We start from the raw sequence: 22,689 nt of genomic DNA, 5'->3' as shown, positions 1-22,689 counted from the left end.
ATATAGCGTTTACTAGGAATGTACTTATGTATCGAGATAGATATTTTCAAGAATCGGCTGTTTTTTTATAAATATAGGATTCGGAATGGGCTCAAGACTGTCGATACCACGGATATATAAACATTTTTTTATATACATACACTATCAAGCTAATAAAACTAAACATGAACTATTTTAATGAATAACAAGTATTTAACCTGTTAAACGTCACCCTTTTTCCAAATAACGCTTCCACCTTGATACCCAGTAATTCATAAAATATGTCCTGCCGATATATAAAAATAAAAGAAAACGAGCTTGGCAATCCTTACAATTTGAAGAATGCATAAGAGGAGAGCTGTCATTAAGTTTTATTAGGTGAGTTGCAAACAGTCGTGAGTGAGAGTAAGGAAATAAACATCAATCCTACTCCGTATATAGGAAGGACATATAGGCTGTATTACTACGATGTCGATCATCAATTCAACTCAGAGTCCAACAATGACTTGCACTTATAAATCCGGAGGAGAAACCCCTCATTGTTACTCTCCGTCTTTCATGAGCACAAGCACTATTAATTACTTTATAGATAGATGTTTTGACTTCAAGAATTAAATAATGATGATAACAGCTTTGGAAAATAAAAACTCCTCTTCAGATTGCCAACTAGGGAAAAAGCCCCTGTTGCATTCTAGGACATATTTTATACGCCCCTATTGATCCCCCTTTTTAAGTCCAGCGCTTACTTATTTCAATATTTTTACTTACGTTTTAAAAATGATTGAATTTACATGATAACTTATCCATTACATAATTATACGAATCTCAATGTGTTGTTTTGAAAAAGATATCATGAGCAGGCTACGATAAGAATAATATGATTTTAAAAACTTGATTATCGTACCTTCTCATACGTTTCTTGATCTCATACCTCCATATATCGTATCCAAATACTATTTCAATAATATGTGATTTCTTTTATTCATTACACTTACTCAGTTATTGCCATTGATATATTGTGTGCAATCTATAGAATATATTTTATTTTACATAAAACGATTGTATTTGAGATATTTTTTATCTAAAGTAATATGTTGCAAGTTAAATATAAAGTCAAAAAAATCATTACTACAATGCTTATAAAAGGTATTAAAAAATAGAATTTTAAGATATATATACTTCATATTGGAGTAAAATCATTCTTATAAGTTGTATTTTATAAATTACAATCTTTTGATTATAAAATTAGATATATTGATATTTTATGTATTAGTATTCAGCAAATGTTGGCCAGGATTACGATTCTCAAAGACTCTGTAATCGGCCGATTTAATCAGTTCACCAATTTATCGATCAAGTCTTGGTTACAATATAATAATTGAAGCGAGGAAAAAACTAGAAAAAAGTTACAGAGACACCATCTTGGAGACTCATAGATGATATTTAACGACATAAAATAGACAAATTTGCTTTAAATCATAAAATAATTCATGAAATTACTTTAAAAATAAAAGAAACTTAACACTTGCATTGACTACTGCTTTATGTCAACGATAATGAGTAATATTTGAATATAATCAAAGTAATATGTGCTGAAAATCCCTAAGAAATGTCTAAATTTGTACCTTTTTGTATCGATTCGGAACGAGAAAAGTAGGATAAATAGATAACCATATCTTATTCTTTAAATGTATTAGTTCATTTTTATCTACAATATAAAAATATGATTGTACATACAACAATGTAAAATATATTTTTAATACATTTTAGGGGCATATATATATTAAAACTAGGTTTTAGAGGGATATATTTGAGATTGTCAGTAAAATTTAAGTCCTTTAATTAGTTGGTCCCATTTTGACATCCAATGCTACACTATTTTCCTTAATATTAATTAAAAAAGGGCTTTAATTTTTATAAAAAATGCCCCAAAAAGTCACATGAAAACGCTCCTTTTAAAAAAGAAACAAATTCCAAATCTAGACTTATAATAAATCAATATCCTTATTCGAAACAATACTTTTCGTAGGATTTCATAAGAACTTATACAAAAAATGTTATCACAGTTAGATGTACGGAGTTATATTTGGGATGCAATGATATACCATTCGGTTTTCAAAGTAACTGTGAAGACATTTACAGGAGTCAAAATGATGCAACGTCACCTTCCATTAACTAAATAATCAATAAATAGTTCTTTCAATTTGGAATAATAATTAATGTCATATTAAATAATCTATGTAAAAAATGAGAAATCCATGGATTTGGAAAGAGTGACGTCAGCACTTTCTATAAATTCAAAGTCCTTCTAATTAATTGCACACAGGTTTAATATATCTAATAATAATTTTAAAACATAAAAAAAAACTTGTTGAAACTTGAAGGAATATAATATTTATTTTATTTAAATAATTCAAAGATACTCACGCTCCAAGAGCTGTTATTGCTAACAGCATCCGCTTTTTAGATAGAATTTCTATCATTTTGATTTTTTTTAGAACTCCTTTACCTCGATTTAATCAATTGAATTCACACAAAATTCCACTTTTTTACCAATATTTACAACAATTTATTAATATTTTATGTTGTTAATGTGAAGTCCTAAAATTTATTGAGGAGGCTCGGCATGAGAAGGTTTGTCATTAAATCAACTTATGACGTCTTTAGAGGAATATTTTACATTCGATCTACGTTATATTTGTATGACGTCCGCAAAATAAAATTAAATGTAGAATGCGACGCCATATTATGAACAATTCTTAGTCTTATGATTTTATGGACTTGATGTTTGGAGACATTCGCATTGTCTATTTGCATGATAATTAATAATTGAATTAAAAAATGTATAAATTTCCCCCCCAACCCCCAAAAAAAAAATATATATAAGGAAACTTCACCTAGGGGCTTTTAAAATAAGAAAATTTATACTACTGCATAGCTTCCGACTTGACTAAATAAAAGATAATGACTATTTTTTGTAGATAGTAAAAGTTTAAGTAATTATGTTAGTCAGTCCTGATATGGCATTAAATACAGGAAAATAATTCACTTTTCTTAAAAATTAAAGAATAAAAAGTAAATAAATCATTTGATATTGCTTTATTCAAATCTATCCTTGTGAGATATTATACAAAACAAATAAAACTTCCAATAAAAAAATATATTTTCACAAAATTTGAAGTCAAATATTTTTAATCATCGGCATCAATTTTAGAATAATATGGTATATTTTCTAATACGACACTGACAAAATGTGTTAATCATAGAATTGGTAGATACATTCATGGATACTATTATAATCTATGAAAATAATCAATTGAGTATATGTATTAAGTAATAACCTTCCATAACTCAGTTTATATATAAACAACTATTTCATATAATATTGATTCGCACACTTTTTAGTTAAAAAGATGGAGCAACATAAGGATAAAGAACTAAGACTTTCCTTTGCTCCAGATCACGTAGATATAATTGGGCGTTGATATTTTGTAAGATTAATTAATTAATCGTCTGTGTACTTAGAGTGGTATTAAATATATAAGATATAAGGCCTGCATAACAATAAATTGATACATCATTAACTAATAATAATTGACTAAAAAATACTTTGATAGATAATTTATGGATATAAAGTCACAAATGATTCAATATTATGACGCAGAAAACAATTTCCCAATACAAAATTCCTTATACACACATTCCATCAGAACAGGTCAAATAATGCGTAAAAAGAATCCGTTTATGCTTTACAAACTTAAATTCCTTTTTTAAATGTCTTTAAAGTACATAAAAAAATATTTTCGCAATTTGTTAAATTGTTTAGTACAAGCAGAAGTGGCCAATGTTTCCCTTAATTATAGTAAATAAGATATCATATATTGCATGATCATTCTATATGTTAGAACAAAGATAAATTGATCTAGATTTCGAATCAATGTCCGCACACATCTTGGAATTGAAATTGATGTTTTCACCCATCATTAGAAAGAAGATGTCATAATTCTTCATTATACAAAGTTAAAAGGATACAATATAAGGTAATCTTTTGTAAATGGCTAAAACCTACTAGCTAATGATATTTTAATTAATTTTTATACAATAATTAATACTATGAACAAGGAAACTAATAAAAATTAATTTGAGAATATACATTATATATGTATTTATAGAATAAAATGAATATTTTAATGTATAATGTTTGGTTTAAGTTTCATTAAAATGAAGGGATTACTGTAAGGAAAGGAGTATATTATTTATTTTTTTAAACATACAAATCAAAGTCTATCCTTTTCGAACTACTAAATGAAGAAGATGATCCAACTTTCCGAACAAATACACCGTTTTCAAAGAAACCACTTTCTTGCCATTCCAGCATTTCTTTAGATGAATGAGGCCCATGAATCTCCGAGTCGTCCTTCTCATTCCATTTAAACTCCCACTTCACTTCCTCCTCCTGGTTTAAAGGATCTTTATGTCCATTAGAGGTATGTGGTCCGTTTGAAGATGAGGTTGTGACTACTGTTTCGGATTCATTCGTTTTTTCATCAGCAGCAGAGGCAAACATGTCAAGAGCAGCATCAGCATCCATATCTATAGGTATATGCGTAGACTTTGATTTCAACTTGAATGTGATGCCCTCATAAGTTTCTTCATATACCTCCATATTACCAGAACGTGAGAGAATACTGTCTGCAAATCCTGTGAGCTTCAACATTAATTCCTTATTAGCCTACAAAAATTTAAGTTAATATATTTTATATATAGGAGTTATGTGCTAGGAGTGGAACCTTAGCTTCAAGTTCTTCTTCTGGATTTGTAGATTTTTCCCATGGTCGACGGGGTTTCATTTTCTTATTGGAATTCTTTTTAGAAGAGCCACCAAGTCGCCTTAAAGCCATAGCGACACTTTCAGCAGGTTTAATTATATCTATAATGCCTTTATATGCTTTGATCTCATCATAATCCGCCTCTAACTCATCTTCCTTGGCATCATCAGCCTCTTTTCTTTCTTTTTCTGCTCTTGATTTTTCGTGTATAGTATTCCAATCCACAGAATCGAGCCAGGAGTCTTGGATTTCATCCTTTTTCTTCCAAACAAAGTCTCCGTCTTTTGTAAAATCCCCTTCACTTTTCTCTTCCTTGAGATTAAATGGAGTTATGGGGATATCACCGTCCTCTCTGAAAGAGAAATAAAATATTCAGTTGCCTCTGATACAATTCAAAAGATCCTTACCTCAAGGTTTCCGCTTCTTCTCCATCGTTGTTTTGTTCCATCCATCCTGGACCCTCTTCCTCCTCATCGACCCCTTCTTCCTCATCACTATCCAGAGAGTGTTTTTCTCCAGTTCGACCCTGCATTAGCCTTGAAGTCTTGGTAGTTTTGGAGCAACTTGGAGCAGCCCCATCCTCCAAATTATCCTCTGCTGGTCTTTTCATTTCCAAAATTTATTTATTTGATAATTAATAATTATTAATTTTATTATATTTATTTGTTATTTACAAAATAAAAACTATGAGGTCACAACCATAACAACAAAAATTTGTGTATTATGTATATATATATATATACGAGTTCTAATAATACTATCTGGAGGAGCACAAATTTCAATCACGCAACCTGTTGTGGTGAAAAACATCATTCTTTGAGAAATTCGACTTGGTTAACTCATATGAGCTTTGTACAATTATAAAGCTATAATATTTGTCGTATTTGATTTTTAATTTTATATTAATTTCACGTGGTATTTTAAGAAAATCTTCCATTTCCGGAGAAAATTTGAAATCCTAAAAATTGTATTTGAGCAAAAAAATATAGATTGACGTAAGGTAAACAACTCAAAATTAACGTAGATTTATTTTAAAGGTGTTTTGTTACATAAATTTAAAAAAAATTATTAAACTAATTATTTAAACTGACGAATTTGTCCTTAAAAAAAGTATCAAGTTTAATTCGTGTTTGTACAAGATCATTATGTATTAGATTTCATTCAAATAATTAATTAATATGAAATATTATTCTTTAATTGATCTGTCAATACTTATGTGGCTCATTCATAAAGTCGCTATAGCCGAGTGTATTTGCACAATAAGTCAAATGGATTTGGAGTTGCATGATTCGAATTTTTGGATTCAGAACCAAGATAACAAAATATTATTCCAAACTATCAATTAAGAATAATTAATAGATTCTTAAATGTGTGTAGTTTTAATAAAAAAAAAAATGTTTATTAGAGAATGAGAATTTCAATTTAACTTTAGTGTATGGTTGAATAGGTTAATGAGGTTTGATTTATAATATTTAGAGATCCAGGCTCCAAATCTGCAGCTATTTTAAAATTTACGCCTCCAGATCATAGATAAATATGCATATTTTCTGTGTTACAAACCGACTCTGTGAGTAAATACATGTGACACAGTGGACTCCCGGCTCAATTATCATTCATGGGAATTAGATGTAGGTAGTTAAATTATTTTTATCCTTTTCAGCACAGAAATGGGGATATTAGAAATCGATACAATCTCCCTGATGTTTCCAGTTGCTTCTATTTCGGCACCAAATTTAAGAATCTTGTTTATCACAATAAATTAATTACATTTGTTTATGCAACATTAATGGTGGAATATTTCATATTATTTGAATTAAACTTATTCCAAATCCATTCAACTACGTGCGTAAATATGTGAGACTTAACTAACCTTCGGCTCAATAAAATGTAATTACATCAAATAAAATTATTATAACTAACATAAAAATACATTATGATCGTTATGAATTAATTACATAATTATTCAAAGATCAATAAACGATATATTTAATATTATTTGAATGAAACTTACTATATAATCTTATACAAACTCGATTTGGATTTGATACTTTATATTTGAATAGTAAATTCATCAGTTCAACTAATTACTTCCATTATTTTTCGATGATTTACTTTAGAATAGAAAACCTTTTAAAAAATATCTATCTTGATTTTAAACTGTGAACGTAAAGAGAGTCCATAATTTTCGCCCCAAAAACCATTTTTGGGGATTTAAAATGCAACCCCAAAATAGAAGTGTTAAATAAAATACCACGTGATGTTGATATGAAACTACAACAACGCCTAACTATTACTATTTTATTATTGTATGAAGATCATATGAGTTTAACTTATGATTTAATTTAATTTAATTTCCTATGAATTTGTCTTTCAAAAGGAAGTTTTTCAACACACCAGGTTGCGTGATTGAAGCTTGTGCTCCTCCAGATAGTAAGAGAACTCAGAGCTTTATCAATGAACTCTAAAATTTATATATGGAGTAGGACCAGATATTTATTAAAAATTAGGCATAATTAACCTATTTAAGTATTTCATTTTGATAGTCATGAAACTATTTTACCATACTTAAGGACTCCTAAGAAAATCAATTCTCAATATATTTATTATCGCATCATATCTAAATTCTTTGAAGTATAAAACTTGAACTTTATGTTTCTTTTTGATTCACGAAACCTTTGGACGCGTGTACACTTGAATTTAAAATATTAAGAATGACAGAATAAGCAGAGATAAAATAAGAGATGGAATTGCGTGGAAAAACATATAATCCATAGTAATTTGGGTGGATCTTTCGTACAAAGCATTCGTTTAATATACGGATTTACATCCACCCATCCTTTCTGTTCCTAGGAATCAATATATTTTCAATTTGGATATCCAATAAGTTTTCTGATCTTGTCTTTAACTTAATGTTGAAGGTATCACGCCTCTTTGTGCCTCACTCAGTGGATTTCATCTCCTTTAATGGAAGAATCCTTGATTGTGCAGATGCCCTTCACATCAAATTATGTGATAGTTACATTTGATCAAGCGAATCATTGCCTCTTTACTCAAAAATAAATAAATTCCTCCAGATCTTTTACAGAATCATCGTATACTTATACATATAAGAATTAAGGAGTTCTATAAACGACAGTACAATCTACAAGGAGAATTCTCATCGATTGAAATTCTTGAAAGTCAACTCTGCTTTGTATCTGTATTCTGTTTCATTAATTAGAATCCTTCAGTGTCCTTGATCCCTATACAACGCAGAAATCACTCATCTCAATCATATTTATATCCATTCTATTTATAAGTTGCACTCTGTGATAAACTGTCTATACGGATAATTATATAAGCTGGACACTTCAACCTCATGGCTGATTTCTTTATTACTTTTGAGTCTCTTTTGTCATTGGAAAACAAGCAAAAGATGGTAATAGGCGAGAAGAAATTTCAAAATCCTTCCTAATATTAGTTGTAGAACTATTATTGGTCTGTATTACAAAATATCCCAATCTATATGAAAGTGGGGATGCTTTAGAAATTTTGATGTCCAGAGTATTATCAAATATTTACTCAAATATATAAATCAAAATCACGAAGCAAAAGAGACACATTCATAGCATCCTCTCCGGTTCTATTAGAAAGATAATTAGATTTAATCTATATTTATTGTATTCTAGATCATCACAAATTAATATCTTATTGTTAGTTTATGTTTTTCAAATGAGCATTTCATAATATCCACTTATGTTTAATATATAATTAATACTGATAGCTATTTTATTATAGAAATATATCTTATATTAAGATAATATTGTATATTCCCAATTTCAAGAAAATTCAAAAATATTCATAAATATATAAGATGCAATCGTTCAAAAATACAATACAAATGTTAATAATAAACGTATATATATGTTTCTTTTCTTTTTCATACCTACAAGAGTATAGTAGGAAAATAAGATGTAGTCCCAGGATATACCTAAAGAGACTAAAAGTCTCCTCAGATATACGGTATTATATTTATATTGTATACCTAACTCAATTGTCATTTAATTAATTTGCATATCTGTCATCAGAGGCATACGTATGTAAAAAGTTGAAATATTTATTTTTGTATCACAATAACACAAAATAGATTTATTCATTGTTATTATTATTTATTTTAATTTGAAATACATGTATTTCAAGTAACTTTCAGTTTATTAAATATTTGTTACAGCTATATTATACATGCAACAGAGTGTGTTTTTTCAGTAGCATGTGTATCTACTAACTAATTACAAAAATAATATATGTTTTCAAAGTCATGATAAAGCATATGAATAAACTTTGAGCTATATAAACTAATATAAATAGAACAATAACATATTTTTAATATTAATTTCATAATTGTTAGTTTTAACTTAAGCAAGGAAAAATGGAAAAATTATTTCAGATGTGTCTATTTTTTTCATGGAATTGTATATACCTAGGAGTATTTAAATCGAACGTTCTATATTTGGCACTAGTCCCTTACTGAGGCTTTCTTGCACTCATAAGGTATAGCCGTTGGAACAAGGGGATTTATTCTACATATGCATGTGTTTAAGGGGCTTTATCATGGCACTTAGTTATAGATAGGGACAGCTTTAGAAATAACAGGCTTCGGGCAAAGATCTGCGTTGGTCTTTTTTTAAATTTGAATTGATTTTGATAAAAGAAATTTATATATAAGAAATTAAAAAATATTTACAGATAGTTTTCTCAATAGTTTACCCAAGGATATTAAACATATGAGGATTTGTATAACGATAGTATTGAACGTGTAAGTTTATATTTGTTTGGGATTAATTTAGCCTTATTATATTATACTTCAAGCCTGATATATTTCTGGGGAATTTAGCAATTGAAAAAACAAATATATATATACTTATTTTTTCTACAAAAAAAAATGAAAGGTTCTTTTTGTATTGCACTTAAGTGAATACCAATAATATTAAATGTTTCCTCATTTCGGCAGTGAAAGATGGAATCAGTCTGAAAATGCTATATATTGTTTTATATTTTTACCTGGTTTTACAAGATTTAAAATTCAATGTGCTTCTTTTTACCTCAAAATCAAATCATATACTGTGCACATCCTTGACATTGTGTAGTATTAAATTACATACGATTTAGACTGTATTGAATTTTCTTATCCAGTAACATCAAGAAAAAGATCCAAATTGTCTAGCTCTTGTTGCTCTTAAACCACGGATGTGAAAGTAAGATAAAGTATTAGATGAGATAATATGTATATATATTTGTTTCAATGAACATATTATATAAGGAGGGCTTGTTATTTTGTATATCCCATTTCTTCAGAAACATGTATACTGACTTAAAAGTATGTTCTCTGATTGTGTAATTCATACAAAAACCAACCAAACAAGAATCACACTACTTAAAGCAACTATTTATTTCAGGTAAGGTCTCTAATATTACATGAATTTGTTTTGTTCTTTAAATCCAAGAATCCTTCTTAAAAATGATCAAAAAAATATAATTAGTATTCATCAAATTATCATAAGACATTAATTAATACTTTAATTACAATTATTATACTATTAATTAATTATATACAATCCATGATGGTTTGACATCATATGATTTATAACATATTTGTTGTTATATCTATGCCAAAATATTAATTAATCTGTCATCTTATCAAAGATAACATAATAATTATACTCGTATATATGACTAATATGATATCTAAATCTCATTGATTGTTAATAGTAAATATTTTGAGGCTACATATAACATATCTTCTTTTTTAAATTTCTCATTAGTGATTCTACCAAATCATCTTAAGCATACCTGAATAGAAATGTTGTCTTTATTAAGAGCTTCATCTAATTATCACAAAATAGGACTGCGAGCAATTAGTTCCACAGGAAAATTTACAGATAGTTTTCTCAATAGTTTACCCAAGGACATTAAAACTCATGAGGATCTGTATAACTATAGTATTGAACGTGTAAGTTTATATTCGTTAAGGATTCATTTAGTTTTATTATATTAGACTTCTAGCCTGACATATTTTGGGGGAATTTAGCAAGAGATTCTATCACTTGGATGAAAAATTTTCAGACTACTATGGACTGCAATATGAAAACTGCTTCCTTTAAATGGTTTTCGGATGGATTATTGAATGCTTCAGGTAAACTTAGTTCCAATAAAATTATTTATTATATTATTATTTACTTTTATATAACGACTGCATAAGGAAACATAAATATATATAATAATAATAACACATTAGTTAATAAAAACTACATTTTAATTTAGTTAATTGTGTTGATAGGCATTTAAAAAATGCCAACAAAACTGCTCTGATATGGGAAAAAGATGAGCTGGGTGAGCGAGAATTTGTGAGTTATGCAGAATTATACAAAATGATGAATCAAATCGCTAATGTGCTCAGAGAAAGAGGAGTTAAAAAAGGAGATGTTGTAGCGATTTATATGACTAATTCTCCATTGGCTGTTGCCTCAATGTTAGCATGTACCAGAATTGGAGCCATTCATGCGGTAATATTTGCCGGATTCTCATCAGGAGCAATTGCATCGAGAATTGAGGTGAGTATAAATACATACATATCTCGTTGATATTTAAATTCTTCACTAAAACTACCGGAACACCGATCCGGTAAAAGAACAAAGGGATTTCTTTTAAATTATGAAAAACTATATTACTTTCACCTCTGATTTAACCATATATAAATATTAAATATAACTATCCATAGAACTGTAAAGCTAATGTTATCATAACTGTGGACGAAGGGTACAGAGGAGGACGGGTTATACCCTTGAAAGAAGTCGTAGATGAGGCTATTAAAAAATCATCACAGCCTATTAAGCATGTTCTTGTGGCAAAACGTTCCGGTAAAGGTCATGTTAAGATGAAATCTGGTAGAGATGTCTATTTGGAGGATGCTATGTCGCAAGTGGAAAGTGAGTGCCATCCTGAGTCCATGTCTTCGGAGGATCCTTTGTTTTATCTTTATACTTCTGGAAGTACGGGAGCACCAAAGGGTTTAGTACATTCTACAGCTGGCTATCTACTCTACACTTCATTTACTCATAAAGTAAAGTGCACCATTGTTTTGTTCATTAAATTTTATGTATTTTTTGATTTTATATCAGATTATATTTGATTTCTGCGAGCATGACATATTTGGATGTGTTGCTGACATAGGTTGGATAACGGGACATAGTTATATTGTATATGGTCCCCTCATGAATGGGGGAACATCTGTCCTATTTGAATCAACACCAACATATCCTGATCCCTCGAGGTACTGGAAATTAGTTGAAGAACTTGGTATCACTCAATTCTACACTTCTCCAACTGCTATACGTCAATTGATGAAATATGAAGATAGTTATGTTCTTAATTCAGACAAATCATCACTTCGAACTCTTGGATCCGTAGGAGAGCCCATAAATATAGAAGCCTGGAATTGGTATAACGATTTAGTTGGAAGAAATCGTTGTGATATTGTAGATACTTGGTGGCAAACTGAAACAGGCGGTATTTGCATCACACCTCGACCATCGGAATTGAACGCTGAAATAGTTCCTGCTTTAGGCATGAGACCATTCTTAGGAATTAATCCAGTACTCTTGGATGATAAAGTATGTTTTATAAACTTAAAAGAATCAATTTTTAAAATATGATGTAATGCTTAGGGAAATGAAATCAAGGAAAATAATAAACAAGGTTCATTATGTCTTAAAACACCTTGGCCTGGGATGGCAAGATCTATCTATGATGATCATAAACGTTATCAAGAAACATATTTTTCTGCTTTCCCAGGATATTATTTTACTGGTGACGGAGCATATAGGTAAACATTTAGGTAAAAGTATTTAATTCATGAATAGGAAAATTTTGTTTGATTTAGAACAAAAGAAGGTTACATCAGTATTGTGGGAAGAATAGATGATGTAATCAATGTGTCCGGTCATCGACTTGGAACAGCAGAAGTTGAGGATGTTTTGGTAATTTAATTTATAGAAACAAATTAGCTAGTAATAAATTTTCTTTTCTTCAAATTACCATAGACAAAACACGACAATATTGTGGAAGCAGCAGTCGTAGGGTATCCCCATGATATTAAAGGAGAGGCCATTTATGCATTTGTAGTTCCCAAAAACTTGGATGAGGGAGTTAAGAAATTTGAGAAAGGAATACAAAAGTTAGTTAAGGATAATATATCGGGATTTGCAGTACCTGAGAAATTTCAATTTTGTGAGGATCTTCCTAAAACAAGGTCTGGAAAAATAATGAGAAGAATACTTCGAAAAATTGCCATTGGTGATGATAGCTTTGGTGACATTTCTACTTTAGCCAATCCTTCCATTGTTGACAAAATTTTTAAATCCCGAGTTTAAAATTTGTGTTCATCATTTGTATTCGAATTCGGAATGTTACTAAATATTTGATATCATATATTTTATTTACATATCTATGAAATATATATATATAGCCATAGGTATTATTCGTACCAATGCTACCTCTGAAATAAAGAGACTCCAAGATGGGTTATAAAAAATATAAAGGATTTTCTTAATAGAATCATAATAAATATTTTTAAATTATTCCACTGAAAAAATAAATATATATCCATACTTTATATTATAATAAAAATTATAGTATTAGTTTTAGATGTTGTTTTTTGCCAAAACGGATACAGATACAGTTTTATGAAAAAAGATTTTTTTTTTCATATTACAAGATCGATTCTCCGTGTCTCAATGTTTTTTGAAGGTTTGGTTATATTTCTTCCTCTACATTTGTCGCATAGAAAATGTACCCAAAAAAAATTGAAAATGCAAAAAACGAATTATTGTACAACAGAAAAAGGGAGAACGTATATTGAATACGACTTAAAAAAAGGGAATTAGGTAAATGACAACAATAACAACAAAGGAAGAAGAAATATTCGGATAGAAAAAGAAATTACCCGTAGTAAAATAAAGCAATTTACACTCTTTTTGATCCTGCTTTATTGTTTTTGCGTATATTGCAAAAGAAATCGGTGAAAATTGCAATTTTGTTTATTTCAGGCGCAAAAAAATGAACTTCCAATGGAATATGGGATTAGTAAATAGAAAAAAGTTTACACAAATTTGTCTGGAAATTGGTTTGCATATAAATTTGCAAATTTGAGTTTGTTTAACTCAAATATCTGTCATTTTCTGAATGATTTTTCAATTTTTTTCATTTTTTCTCTTCAATTTCCGAAAATTTTTGTTACATAGCTTTTGCAATATTTGCAAAAAAGGACCAGTTATCCAGTGGTTATTTTTTTGACAAAGTTATTCTTCATAACTTTTTTGTTTTTGCAAGTACGAAAAAATATTGGTAGGTTTATGTTTCTTTTATAATTTCAATAAATGCTATTAACTATTTTGTTTGCAAAATTAGTGCAAAAAAAGTTTTTTGCTATTTATTTCGGGAATTTCGATTTTGGAATTTTTTATGAAGTAAATATAAAATGGACTTCTGATCTAGACAATTTTTTAGATGCAAACATGTTGGTATGTTATTTGTAGTTTATAACACATTATTTTTTTTAATATTCATAATAATAATACTAAGGTTACATTTATATAATATATATTTTTATAATATTCATAATTATTATTATCAATATTATAATTGTTATCATTTTTATTATTACTATTATTATCATCATTAAGACTTATTAAGTGAGTTAATATCATTCCCCAAAACCTGGAAAAAGGGGGGGGGATAGTATTACATACCATGCCCCTTAACTTGAGACGTGGGCAGGATGTACCCGTTGTCTATGCGCCTGCTAATGTCAGATTAAAGTTCATGTATGCAGCAAAAACAAATTTAAGAAATTTTACAAAATACTACATAAATAATTTTTTTTAAATCCATTATAACTCTTATTTGATCCATCAAACTTTATTAGTGATTTCAAAGACTATCGTAATATGACTTATTTTCCAGTAAATAATGCGATTAAACGAAACAACGGATTTAAAAAAAAAAATTGTGTGAAAGATTAAAAATTTATATAAATTATTTTTAAGTGACGTCAAATTGATTTTCCCAATTTAAGTAATAAATGTTATGTATTTTATTTATAGTATTAAGTAGGCTTACTTTACCAATTGTATCTATCACAGTATTCTGTATCTTAAAAAGATTTCTGTATTTTAGTAGCGCGTGTCACTCATTTAATTGGACGTATAATTAATAAATAGAAAATGGCGAAAAGTCTGAGATATTAATTAGTGTTTTACTCATAGGTAATTATACACAACAATAAATATGCAGCATCTCTACGGAGATCTTCAAAACCCTTCCGCGCAGCCTCTTGCAAAAATTTTCTTCTCCGTAAATTGGCATTTTGTAACATTACAACATTCACATTGGTTGCCCTTAAACTTGGCGGAACCAGATTAACAGCGTTGGGTTTCGGTATGGAAATCCTAGACCGTTATGATTTTATTTAGAACAATTTAATTCGGCCCTTTAAAAAAATAATAAAAAAACTTGCGTATAGTCACCTTGGATTGTTTTCAACCCCCGAGTGCTACAAATATTATCTTTAAAAATGTTTTACATGTCAATTACAAGAAAATTACCAAAAATAAAGTTTAGATAGAAAATTTTATCCCTAAGAGTTAGAAACAATGATTTAGGCAAATGATGTACAATATATATAGCTTAAACCTTTATTACATAAAGAATTAAGGGAAAAAGATGATCACAGGGATGAATGATGATTAATTAATTAATACAATTAATATGATATTAGACAGTATTGTGTCGGTGCCATTTTCATTTAATCACTGATTATTATAAATTAATTTTGCTTTAAATAATTATGGCAAAATTAGTAGTGTAGTGAAAAAAATATATCCCGTCTGTGATTAATGTGAAAAAGTAGTTTATATTTACATTTTCATATTCACACTAAGATGTAGCTAGTGTACCGGTTTCACATTCGTTTATTTTGCTGGCCGATTTGTAATGTGAAGTTTCCTTTAAGCTTAGTTCTTACATTATTATCTTGCTATTTTCTTCTAATACACTTATAATTTTGTATGAAATAATCTTTGAAATATTTTAATAGAAAATTAAATTTTACGAAGTAAATCTTAGATTGTATTTTTTTAGAGGGTGTCATTTTGTTAAGCAGTCATTGGATTACTGTTATTTTATATATTAACACAACAAACCATTTTTGAAACACTTAATAAAATCTTTTGAAATTATAGTGTAATAATAATACTTAATAAAATAATTTTATATAATATATCATAGGAAAAATGGAGTTGCGCCTATAAAAAAACATAAATTTTCTAACATATGAATACAATAAATAATTGCAGTTCTATTATTTAATTTTTAATTGTATTTTTGGGTTTTAAAGAATACTTATTGGAACTAGAAAAAAGTTATCCAGCGTTGTTCGGACTAGCATTAGAGTTTTTTTACAGACACTATAATTTATAAAGTGCTTGTGTATAAATTGTATTATGATTTTTTTAAAAGATATTGTTTTATACGCTTCAAATAACATACCAACATATTTACATGAGAAAAAAAAGTATATAGTTGAAAAGTCCATCTTTTTTTATCAGAAAATTACTAAATCGAATTTCGCGAAGAAAATTACAAAAAACTGTTTATCACTAATTTTGAAGAAGAAGTAGTCAATAGCATTTATTGGCATTATATAAAGGAATTATTTTCGTACATGCAAAACCAAAAAAGTCGTGGGGAATAATAGGGTAGAAAAAATAAACCTCAATGACTGGTTCATTTATGCAAATATTGCAACAATTATGTTATAAAAATGTTCCAGGAATTGAAAATATGAAATTTTGTATTGTTAAGGTCTATAATTATATGTCCAAAATGCATCATTCTGTGGCATTTCTTCTTTAGAATTAACGAAAAATTAGTAAAAAAATTGAAAATTTTTGAAACATTATAATGAAAAGGACAGATATTTCAGTTAAAAATCAATTTTTATTCTTTAAAATTTATATATAAAATAATTTTGAGAGAAATTTGTGAAACTTTATTTTATCCACGAATCCAATATTTCATTGTAAATCCATTTTTTTACACCTAAAAAAAAAAGTGCAATTTTAGCCGATTCCTTTTTTTGCCTATAGCTTTTTGATTTTGAATAAATATATAATTGTCCTTAATCTTGTCTTTTGAGCAACGAAAAATAACTTTTGTGTTTTGGGTATAGGATAATAACTCCCCCCTCCCTCCTATTTAATCCCAAAAATTGGCACCAAAATATATATAAAAAATATATATATGTACTATTAAAGGTTAGCAGGCATTACTCGGGCCAACGACGGAGAGGGAAATCACATTGACAATACTGAATATTATTTCTTCTTAATTTTTAGACCTCTTTGGTGCGGGCAAGCATATTAATATATGTATTATTATGTTTAAAAAAAATTGTTATAAACCTCAAATAACATACCAATAAATATGTATGAAAAAAAAATTCTATAATATAAATCTATACTTCATGCAGAAAATTGTAAAAAAACGGTTTTGCACTAATTTTGCACAAAAAAAAGTAGTAAATCTAATTTATTGGCATTATAAAGGAGTACAAAAAACTTCCAAGATTTTTTTCATACTTGCAAAAAAGTTAAAGAGAATAATGTCTGTTTTATTTTTTACAAATTATCCAATAAAATGTTCTGGAAAATAAAAATACCATATTTTGCTGTCCAAAAATTGACGAATAAAAGAGAATAAAAACGAAAAAAAAATGTTCTTTTTTCAGAAAATGAAAGATATTTCTATTAAACCTAAATTTTTATGTGTCATATTTATTTGCCAACGAATTTCCCCACAAATCTCTACAATATTTTTTTTACGAATCCAATATTTCATTGGAATTCTATTTTTATACACCTGAAAAAAAAGTGAAATTTTTGCCCATTCCTTTTTTTCGCCATTAGCTTTTTTTTTATTTTGAATAAATTTATAAACGTCCTTATTTGTATAGTTGTTTTTTTTGGAGATGGATACACTTTTTGATTTATAACTCAACAGCCTTATAGTCTCCTTGAGGTGCATTTTTTTTTTTTTTTTTTTGTATTTTGGGTATAGTATAAGACCCCCATATATGACCCTCTCAAAATTTTATACCCTCTTCTTAACCTGACCATGTTCAAAAGAGGCACCATTTCAAGTTTTATCCCCCCAAGGTCCAACGGTGTTTTCCCAAATAAAGGACACACACACTAACAAACTTGATTTTATATGTATACATGTGCGCGCGTCTAAAACTGAACACTTTTAAACTTTTTTTAAATAGTTAAATAATTCTGTAATTTTTAATGTGGTCGACGAATTATTTTATTTAACATGAAAGATGAGAGTCTTAGACTATTCAATATGTTAAAGGTAATATCTGAGCACATTTAGGTTGAGACACTTACTTTACTCAAGTTTTTTTTACTCAAAACTTTTTTATTTCAGTTCAAAAATGTGGTGGTCTGCGTGGAAGAGATATTTTTTTGTTGCACGTGATTTGACATAGATATATATATATGTATATATACACTCTGATATTTAATATTCTACAAATTTTGCCATTTGATCTTTAGCCATCAAAAATACACTTCCCCTTACACGAAGTTGAGTGAATGAGCCTTTTTCTACCGCAGATATCTCTAGAACTCATTGGTTATACTCATAAAGATAATAAAATATGTGATGATGTAAAGAATAAGTTGATATTGTCGTAGTCGAACAAAACACGAAAATTGTAGTTGTAATAATTAGGTATGTTAACAACATAGAGAGCGTTTCAAATAACCTTATCACGTTATTTTCTCATTCCATTATATTTTTCTGAATGGATACTTGTAATGATGAATAACTCAGAATCGGCCCTTCAAAGATACATAGTAATTATGCTATTAGCACATTAAACAAAAATAATTGATAATACTAAGTCAAGAAAACTTTCTTAACTCAATATTACATGTTTACGATTTATATATCCTTTGCCAAACAGATTATTCCTAACTTCAACCGATAAAATTTTCTATTTAATTTCATTTTTTGTAATTGACATGTAGAAAAATGTTAGAGGTAATATCTGTAGCAATCCCAGATTGAAAAACTAAGTCTACACCAAGGTCAATAGAAATACGTATTTCTCTTAACCTTGGTCTACGCATCTTTTTTTAATACAGACACTTTGTTATTTAAGTTCAAAAATGTTGTCTTTGAGGAAGAGATATTAATTGTAGCCCGCAATATATTTTCAGCTTGGTAGCACATGACTACATAGATTCTCTGAGGCTGATTAAATAAAAAGGGAGTAATATTGTACAAAGTCGATTAGGTTTTGCCATTTGATTTTTAACTAGTGTTGGATCAATCTTTTTTACCATAAATCGGGCCTGAGGACGTAATTTCAGCTTTTGTAGTTTGCTTATAAGAAAAGCTGACAATTTTATTAGGACTGGACTGATATGGCCGTAATCTTTTAAGTACTTTTAGACCGATCCAACACTATTTTTATTTTTTAACACTAAAAAATAGATTTCCCCCTACATGAGGTTAAGTGATTGAACCTTGGTCCACCCTAGATATTAGTGGAATAACTCATTGTCAATATCCTCTAGCTATGTATTTTATTTCTAGCTATGAGTCTTCCTCTCTAGCTCGGTCTCTTGGAATGTATTTGTCTGGCCCAAAGCTCACTCAACCTCTTTCTCTGTTATTCTTTATATAAATTTATTAAATTATTAGTTATTATTTATGAAATTAAAATAATTGTTTTATAAAGAATTTGGCAATGTCATCTCGGGAATTCAAAGGGCTCCCTGCCCTTGCAGACGTTAATATTAAGATTAAAAGTGATTATTTTGAAGAGAATGAACCAACGCCTTATCGAGTAATCGTCAAAAATTTCCCACCTGAAGCAACAGAGGCTCAATTAAAGGAACTATTTTCCAAGGTGCTTTATAGATTTTCTTATTATAATTCATATTTGTAACTTTTTTTTATTTACATCCAAGGTTGGAAGCATAACCATGTTTAAAATCCAAGAGCCTGGAATGGGATTGGCGTATTTTCGGGAGCCTGAGTCAACATATGAAGCTGTGAAGGAACTGGATGAATATGGAGGGACGTTGAGCGTTGAATTGGATTTAAATCCTAATTTAAATGAGACAACCAATGATGGAGAGATTTCAAAGGCCGTCGCATCTCTTCCTCCTGAACAAATGTTTGAGTTAATGAAACAAATGAAGCATTGTATTCATAATAATCCCCAAGAGGCTCGTGCCATGCTTCACCAAAATCCACAATTATCTTACGCTCTTCTACAGGCTCAAGTTATCATGAGGTAATGTTCCAGTCATATTTCATTTCCTAACCTAAGGTTAACTTTACAGAATCATTGACTGCGAGAGTGCACTCGATCTGTTGAATCAGTCACAAAATAAAGCCGGAAACAGCATATCTCCGTTGAGAAAGAAATCCCCACCTCCTCTCTCCTTCTCTCAAACTTCTCTTCCTCCCCCTGTACCCCCGCCCATTGTTCCAGTTCCTCCTGTCTCCTACAGAGATCCTCGTTTTAATACTTCTGAGTTGCATGAAAGAGCTTCATCCTATGAAAATCCATATGAAAATAGAAGCAGAAGAGATCCACGTCAAAGCATCAGCTCTGGAAGTGGGAGCAGTAGCGCTATGGGTGTACCAAGGGATCCTCGGAATCGTGATCCTCGATCTCACGCATCTAATCCTCAAACTTCAAATGTTAATCACTCACTTCCTCCTCATTTGAGGGATGCCGATCCAGATAAAACTGCTCTTATCATGCAGGTCTTTCAGTTAACTGATGATCAGATTGCTTCCCTTCCCTTCGAACAACGAATGAGTATAATGGAGCTCAAAAAACAAATTAATAGTAATAATATGTAGTCATTTACATATGTACATATTTCAAAAAGATTGCTCTTAATATCCATTAGGAAGTTTGTCAAATTACGTGTTCAGTATTGGAGTATTATTCTCTACTCCTTGTATATGTGATGCGCTCATTTTTTCACCATATCTTTATTTGTCTGTGAATAAACTTGAAAAATAATTTAAAATATAAGTTATAAGACTTATTCATAGTTAATATGCTAACATTGTAACAAAATAGAATAAAAATACCGTCTAATAATTATTAGTCCCCAAATTTGGTTGGATTTTTTTTTTTTTTTTTACTTCCATAATAATGACAAAACTATGGTGAAAACTAACAAATTTACATCTTGTGAGATCGTAGAATTTGTTATTTTATTGAGTCCTAAGTGGGAATAGTTCTCACTAAAACAAATTTTAAACCTATAGGCAGGAGCATTACTAGCTTCATTTTTTTTTTGGGGGGATGGATGAGCCAAGAAACTATCAAAGCCGTAATATAATTACTTAAGTAAGTAGGTTTACTATATATCTTGTATACAAGTTGCAATTTTGTATAAGCTAATTATTATACAAGTTGCAATTTATTCGTCTTAAAATGCATTATTTTATAACAAAATCGGTAATTCTAATTATCAACCATTCAATGATACTATCATTTCATTTTGATCTATTAAAACTAAAGAGCTCGCTGAATTGAATGTTATACAAATGAATGCACACCGCCATTGCATTCATATTAGCTTCATGTGTTTTAACTATGACCTGTTTGCTGAGCTGTAGGAACATTAAATCTTGTTTGGATCTTCCCAACTCTTCTCTACAATTTTTGTCGTTAGTGAAACAATTTGTACAGACTCAAACGCTTACAGTGCTACTGAAGTTCAAGAACTTTCAGAATATCATTAAGCACAAATACTGATGTTCCAGTCTTTGCAATTTTTTTGAATGAAGTATCACCTGTATTAGTTATTTTTTCGTAATTGGACCTTGATCATGTGGCATCTTGGCATTCTGTTGTGGGATAATCTACAGAAGTCAGAAATGCTTAAATTTTTGTCATTTTTTTCCCCTTCAAACTCTTTCAAAGAAATGTTTCATATGTTTCACATTTGATTCTCCAACAGAAGCTTGTCTATCTCCTATCATTAATATTAGAAAATTTATGTCCTCTTTAATGTTAATTTGTTAGAGTGTGTCATCTAGCAATAAAATTCATGTCTTATCCAAATACATAGTCCACATCTTTTTGTAGGCATTTTTATGAGTCGAATATCTTTTTCAATTACCTTCACAAGTTTCTTACAAATAATGATTTTAGCACTCAGGTTTTGTTCAAGCAGCACATAGAGGAATACCTCCAACACCATATATGTCTTTAATTTGTTGGCAGATGATTTTGCACACTGGTTGTGATGCCTACTGCCACGGAATGTTTCTACTTTATTTGTGGTCAGATATTTCAGTGACCTGAGCACCATTCTTACAGTAGGTAATTTAGAAACAGGTAAATGTATATCCTATTCAAACACTGTTGGTCCTAACCCATAAATTGTTGAAGACGCTCTTATTTTACAACTATAAATACTATTCCTACTCATTTTAGAAACTTATAAGTAACCGATATCACCAAAGCTATACTTTCAATCAAATCTCCTAAAGTTAATGTATTTTTTTAAGCTCATATGGATAGAGTAGCAAAAATTATAATACAAAAGAGGGACTCACTACCTTAGATAAATATCACATAATCATAGCCCTATTAGTAGATTTATGTCACCGGGATATCCCTTTTGACGATAGGTGAGTCCCTCATGTGTTTTAGTCATGGGCCATAAAATTCAAAATTTAATACTGTATTTTAGGCGAAGAACTCTACAAAGTCGAATATCTTTGTCAATTACATTCA

At 29.2% G+C, this 22,689-nt stretch overlaps 4 protein-coding genes across 8 annotated transcripts in view; 2 read left to right on the top strand and 2 right to left on the bottom strand.

Moving 5' to 3' along the window:
• The window catches only part of JTBR (jumping translocation breakpoint protein JTBR), a 34,191-nt gene extending 30,411 nt beyond the window's left edge, over window positions 1–3,780 (bottom strand). The window contains exon 1 of the mRNA XM_040724727.2: window positions 2,407–3,780. Within this exon, the coding sequence (XP_040580661.1) occupies window positions 2,407–2,462 (56 nt within the window). The 5' untranslated portion in view covers window positions 2,463–3,780. The remainder of the gene's footprint in view (window positions 1–2,406) is intronic.
• On the top strand, window positions 3,752–13,377 carry LOC121128998 (acetyl-coenzyme A synthetase 2-like, mitochondrial). Of its 5 annotated transcripts, none has more exons than XM_040724628.2 (10): window positions 9,847–10,042; window positions 10,108–10,243; window positions 10,610–10,797; window positions 10,851–10,980; window positions 11,109–11,398; window positions 11,566–11,907; window positions 11,966–12,457; window positions 12,512–12,669; window positions 12,727–12,823; window positions 12,887–13,377. In XM_040724628.2, the coding sequence occupies exons 3-10, from the start codon at window positions 10,648–10,650 to the stop codon at window positions 13,214–13,216; spliced, it is 1,989 nt and encodes a 662-aa protein (XP_040580562.1). In that variant the 5' UTR covers window positions 9,847–10,042; window positions 10,108–10,243; window positions 10,610–10,647; the 3' UTR covers window positions 13,217–13,377. The 5 variants fall into 5 exon arrangements, with proteins under 5 accessions (XP_040580565.1, XP_040580562.1, XP_071749568.1 ...); XM_040724629.2 differs by having other exon boundaries at window positions 9,888–10,042; window positions 10,143–10,243; XM_040724631.2 differs by lacking the exons at window positions 9,847–10,042; window positions 10,108–10,243 and adding an exon at window positions 3,752–4,019.
• Window positions 4,116–5,532, bottom strand: holn1 (CD2 antigen cytoplasmic tail-binding protein 2 homolog holn1). The gene is made up of 3 exons (XM_040724633.2): window positions 5,216–5,532; window positions 4,770–5,160; window positions 4,116–4,711 (listed from the first exon to the last, which is right to left on the bottom strand). The coding sequence occupies exons 1-3, from the start codon at window positions 5,416–5,418 to the stop codon at window positions 4,244–4,246; spliced, it is 1,062 nt and encodes a 353-aa protein (XP_040580567.1). The 5' UTR covers window positions 5,419–5,532; the 3' UTR covers window positions 4,116–4,243.
• Window positions 13,378–19,520: 6,143 nt separating the features above from the next.
• On the top strand, window positions 19,521–21,054 carry LOC121129322 (uncharacterized). Its single transcript, XM_040725033.2, has 3 exons — window positions 19,521–19,824; window positions 19,886–20,214; window positions 20,264–21,054. Exons 1-3 carry the CDS (start codon window positions 19,663–19,665, stop codon window positions 20,790–20,792), a joined length of 1,020 nt encoding a protein of 339 aa, XP_040580967.1. The 5' UTR covers window positions 19,521–19,662; the 3' UTR covers window positions 20,793–21,054.
• Window positions 21,055–22,689: the final 1,635 nt, after the last annotated feature.

Source organism: Lepeophtheirus salmonis, chromosome 14, assembly GCF_016086655.4.
Source record: "Lepeophtheirus salmonis chromosome 14, UVic_Lsal_1.4, whole genome shotgun sequence".
Classification (NCBI taxonomy): Eukaryota; Metazoa; Arthropoda; class Copepoda; order Siphonostomatoida; family Caligidae; genus Lepeophtheirus; species Lepeophtheirus salmonis.
The sequence above is the reverse complement of the archived record's forward strand: the minus strand, read 5'-3'. Positions and strand labels throughout refer to the sequence as shown.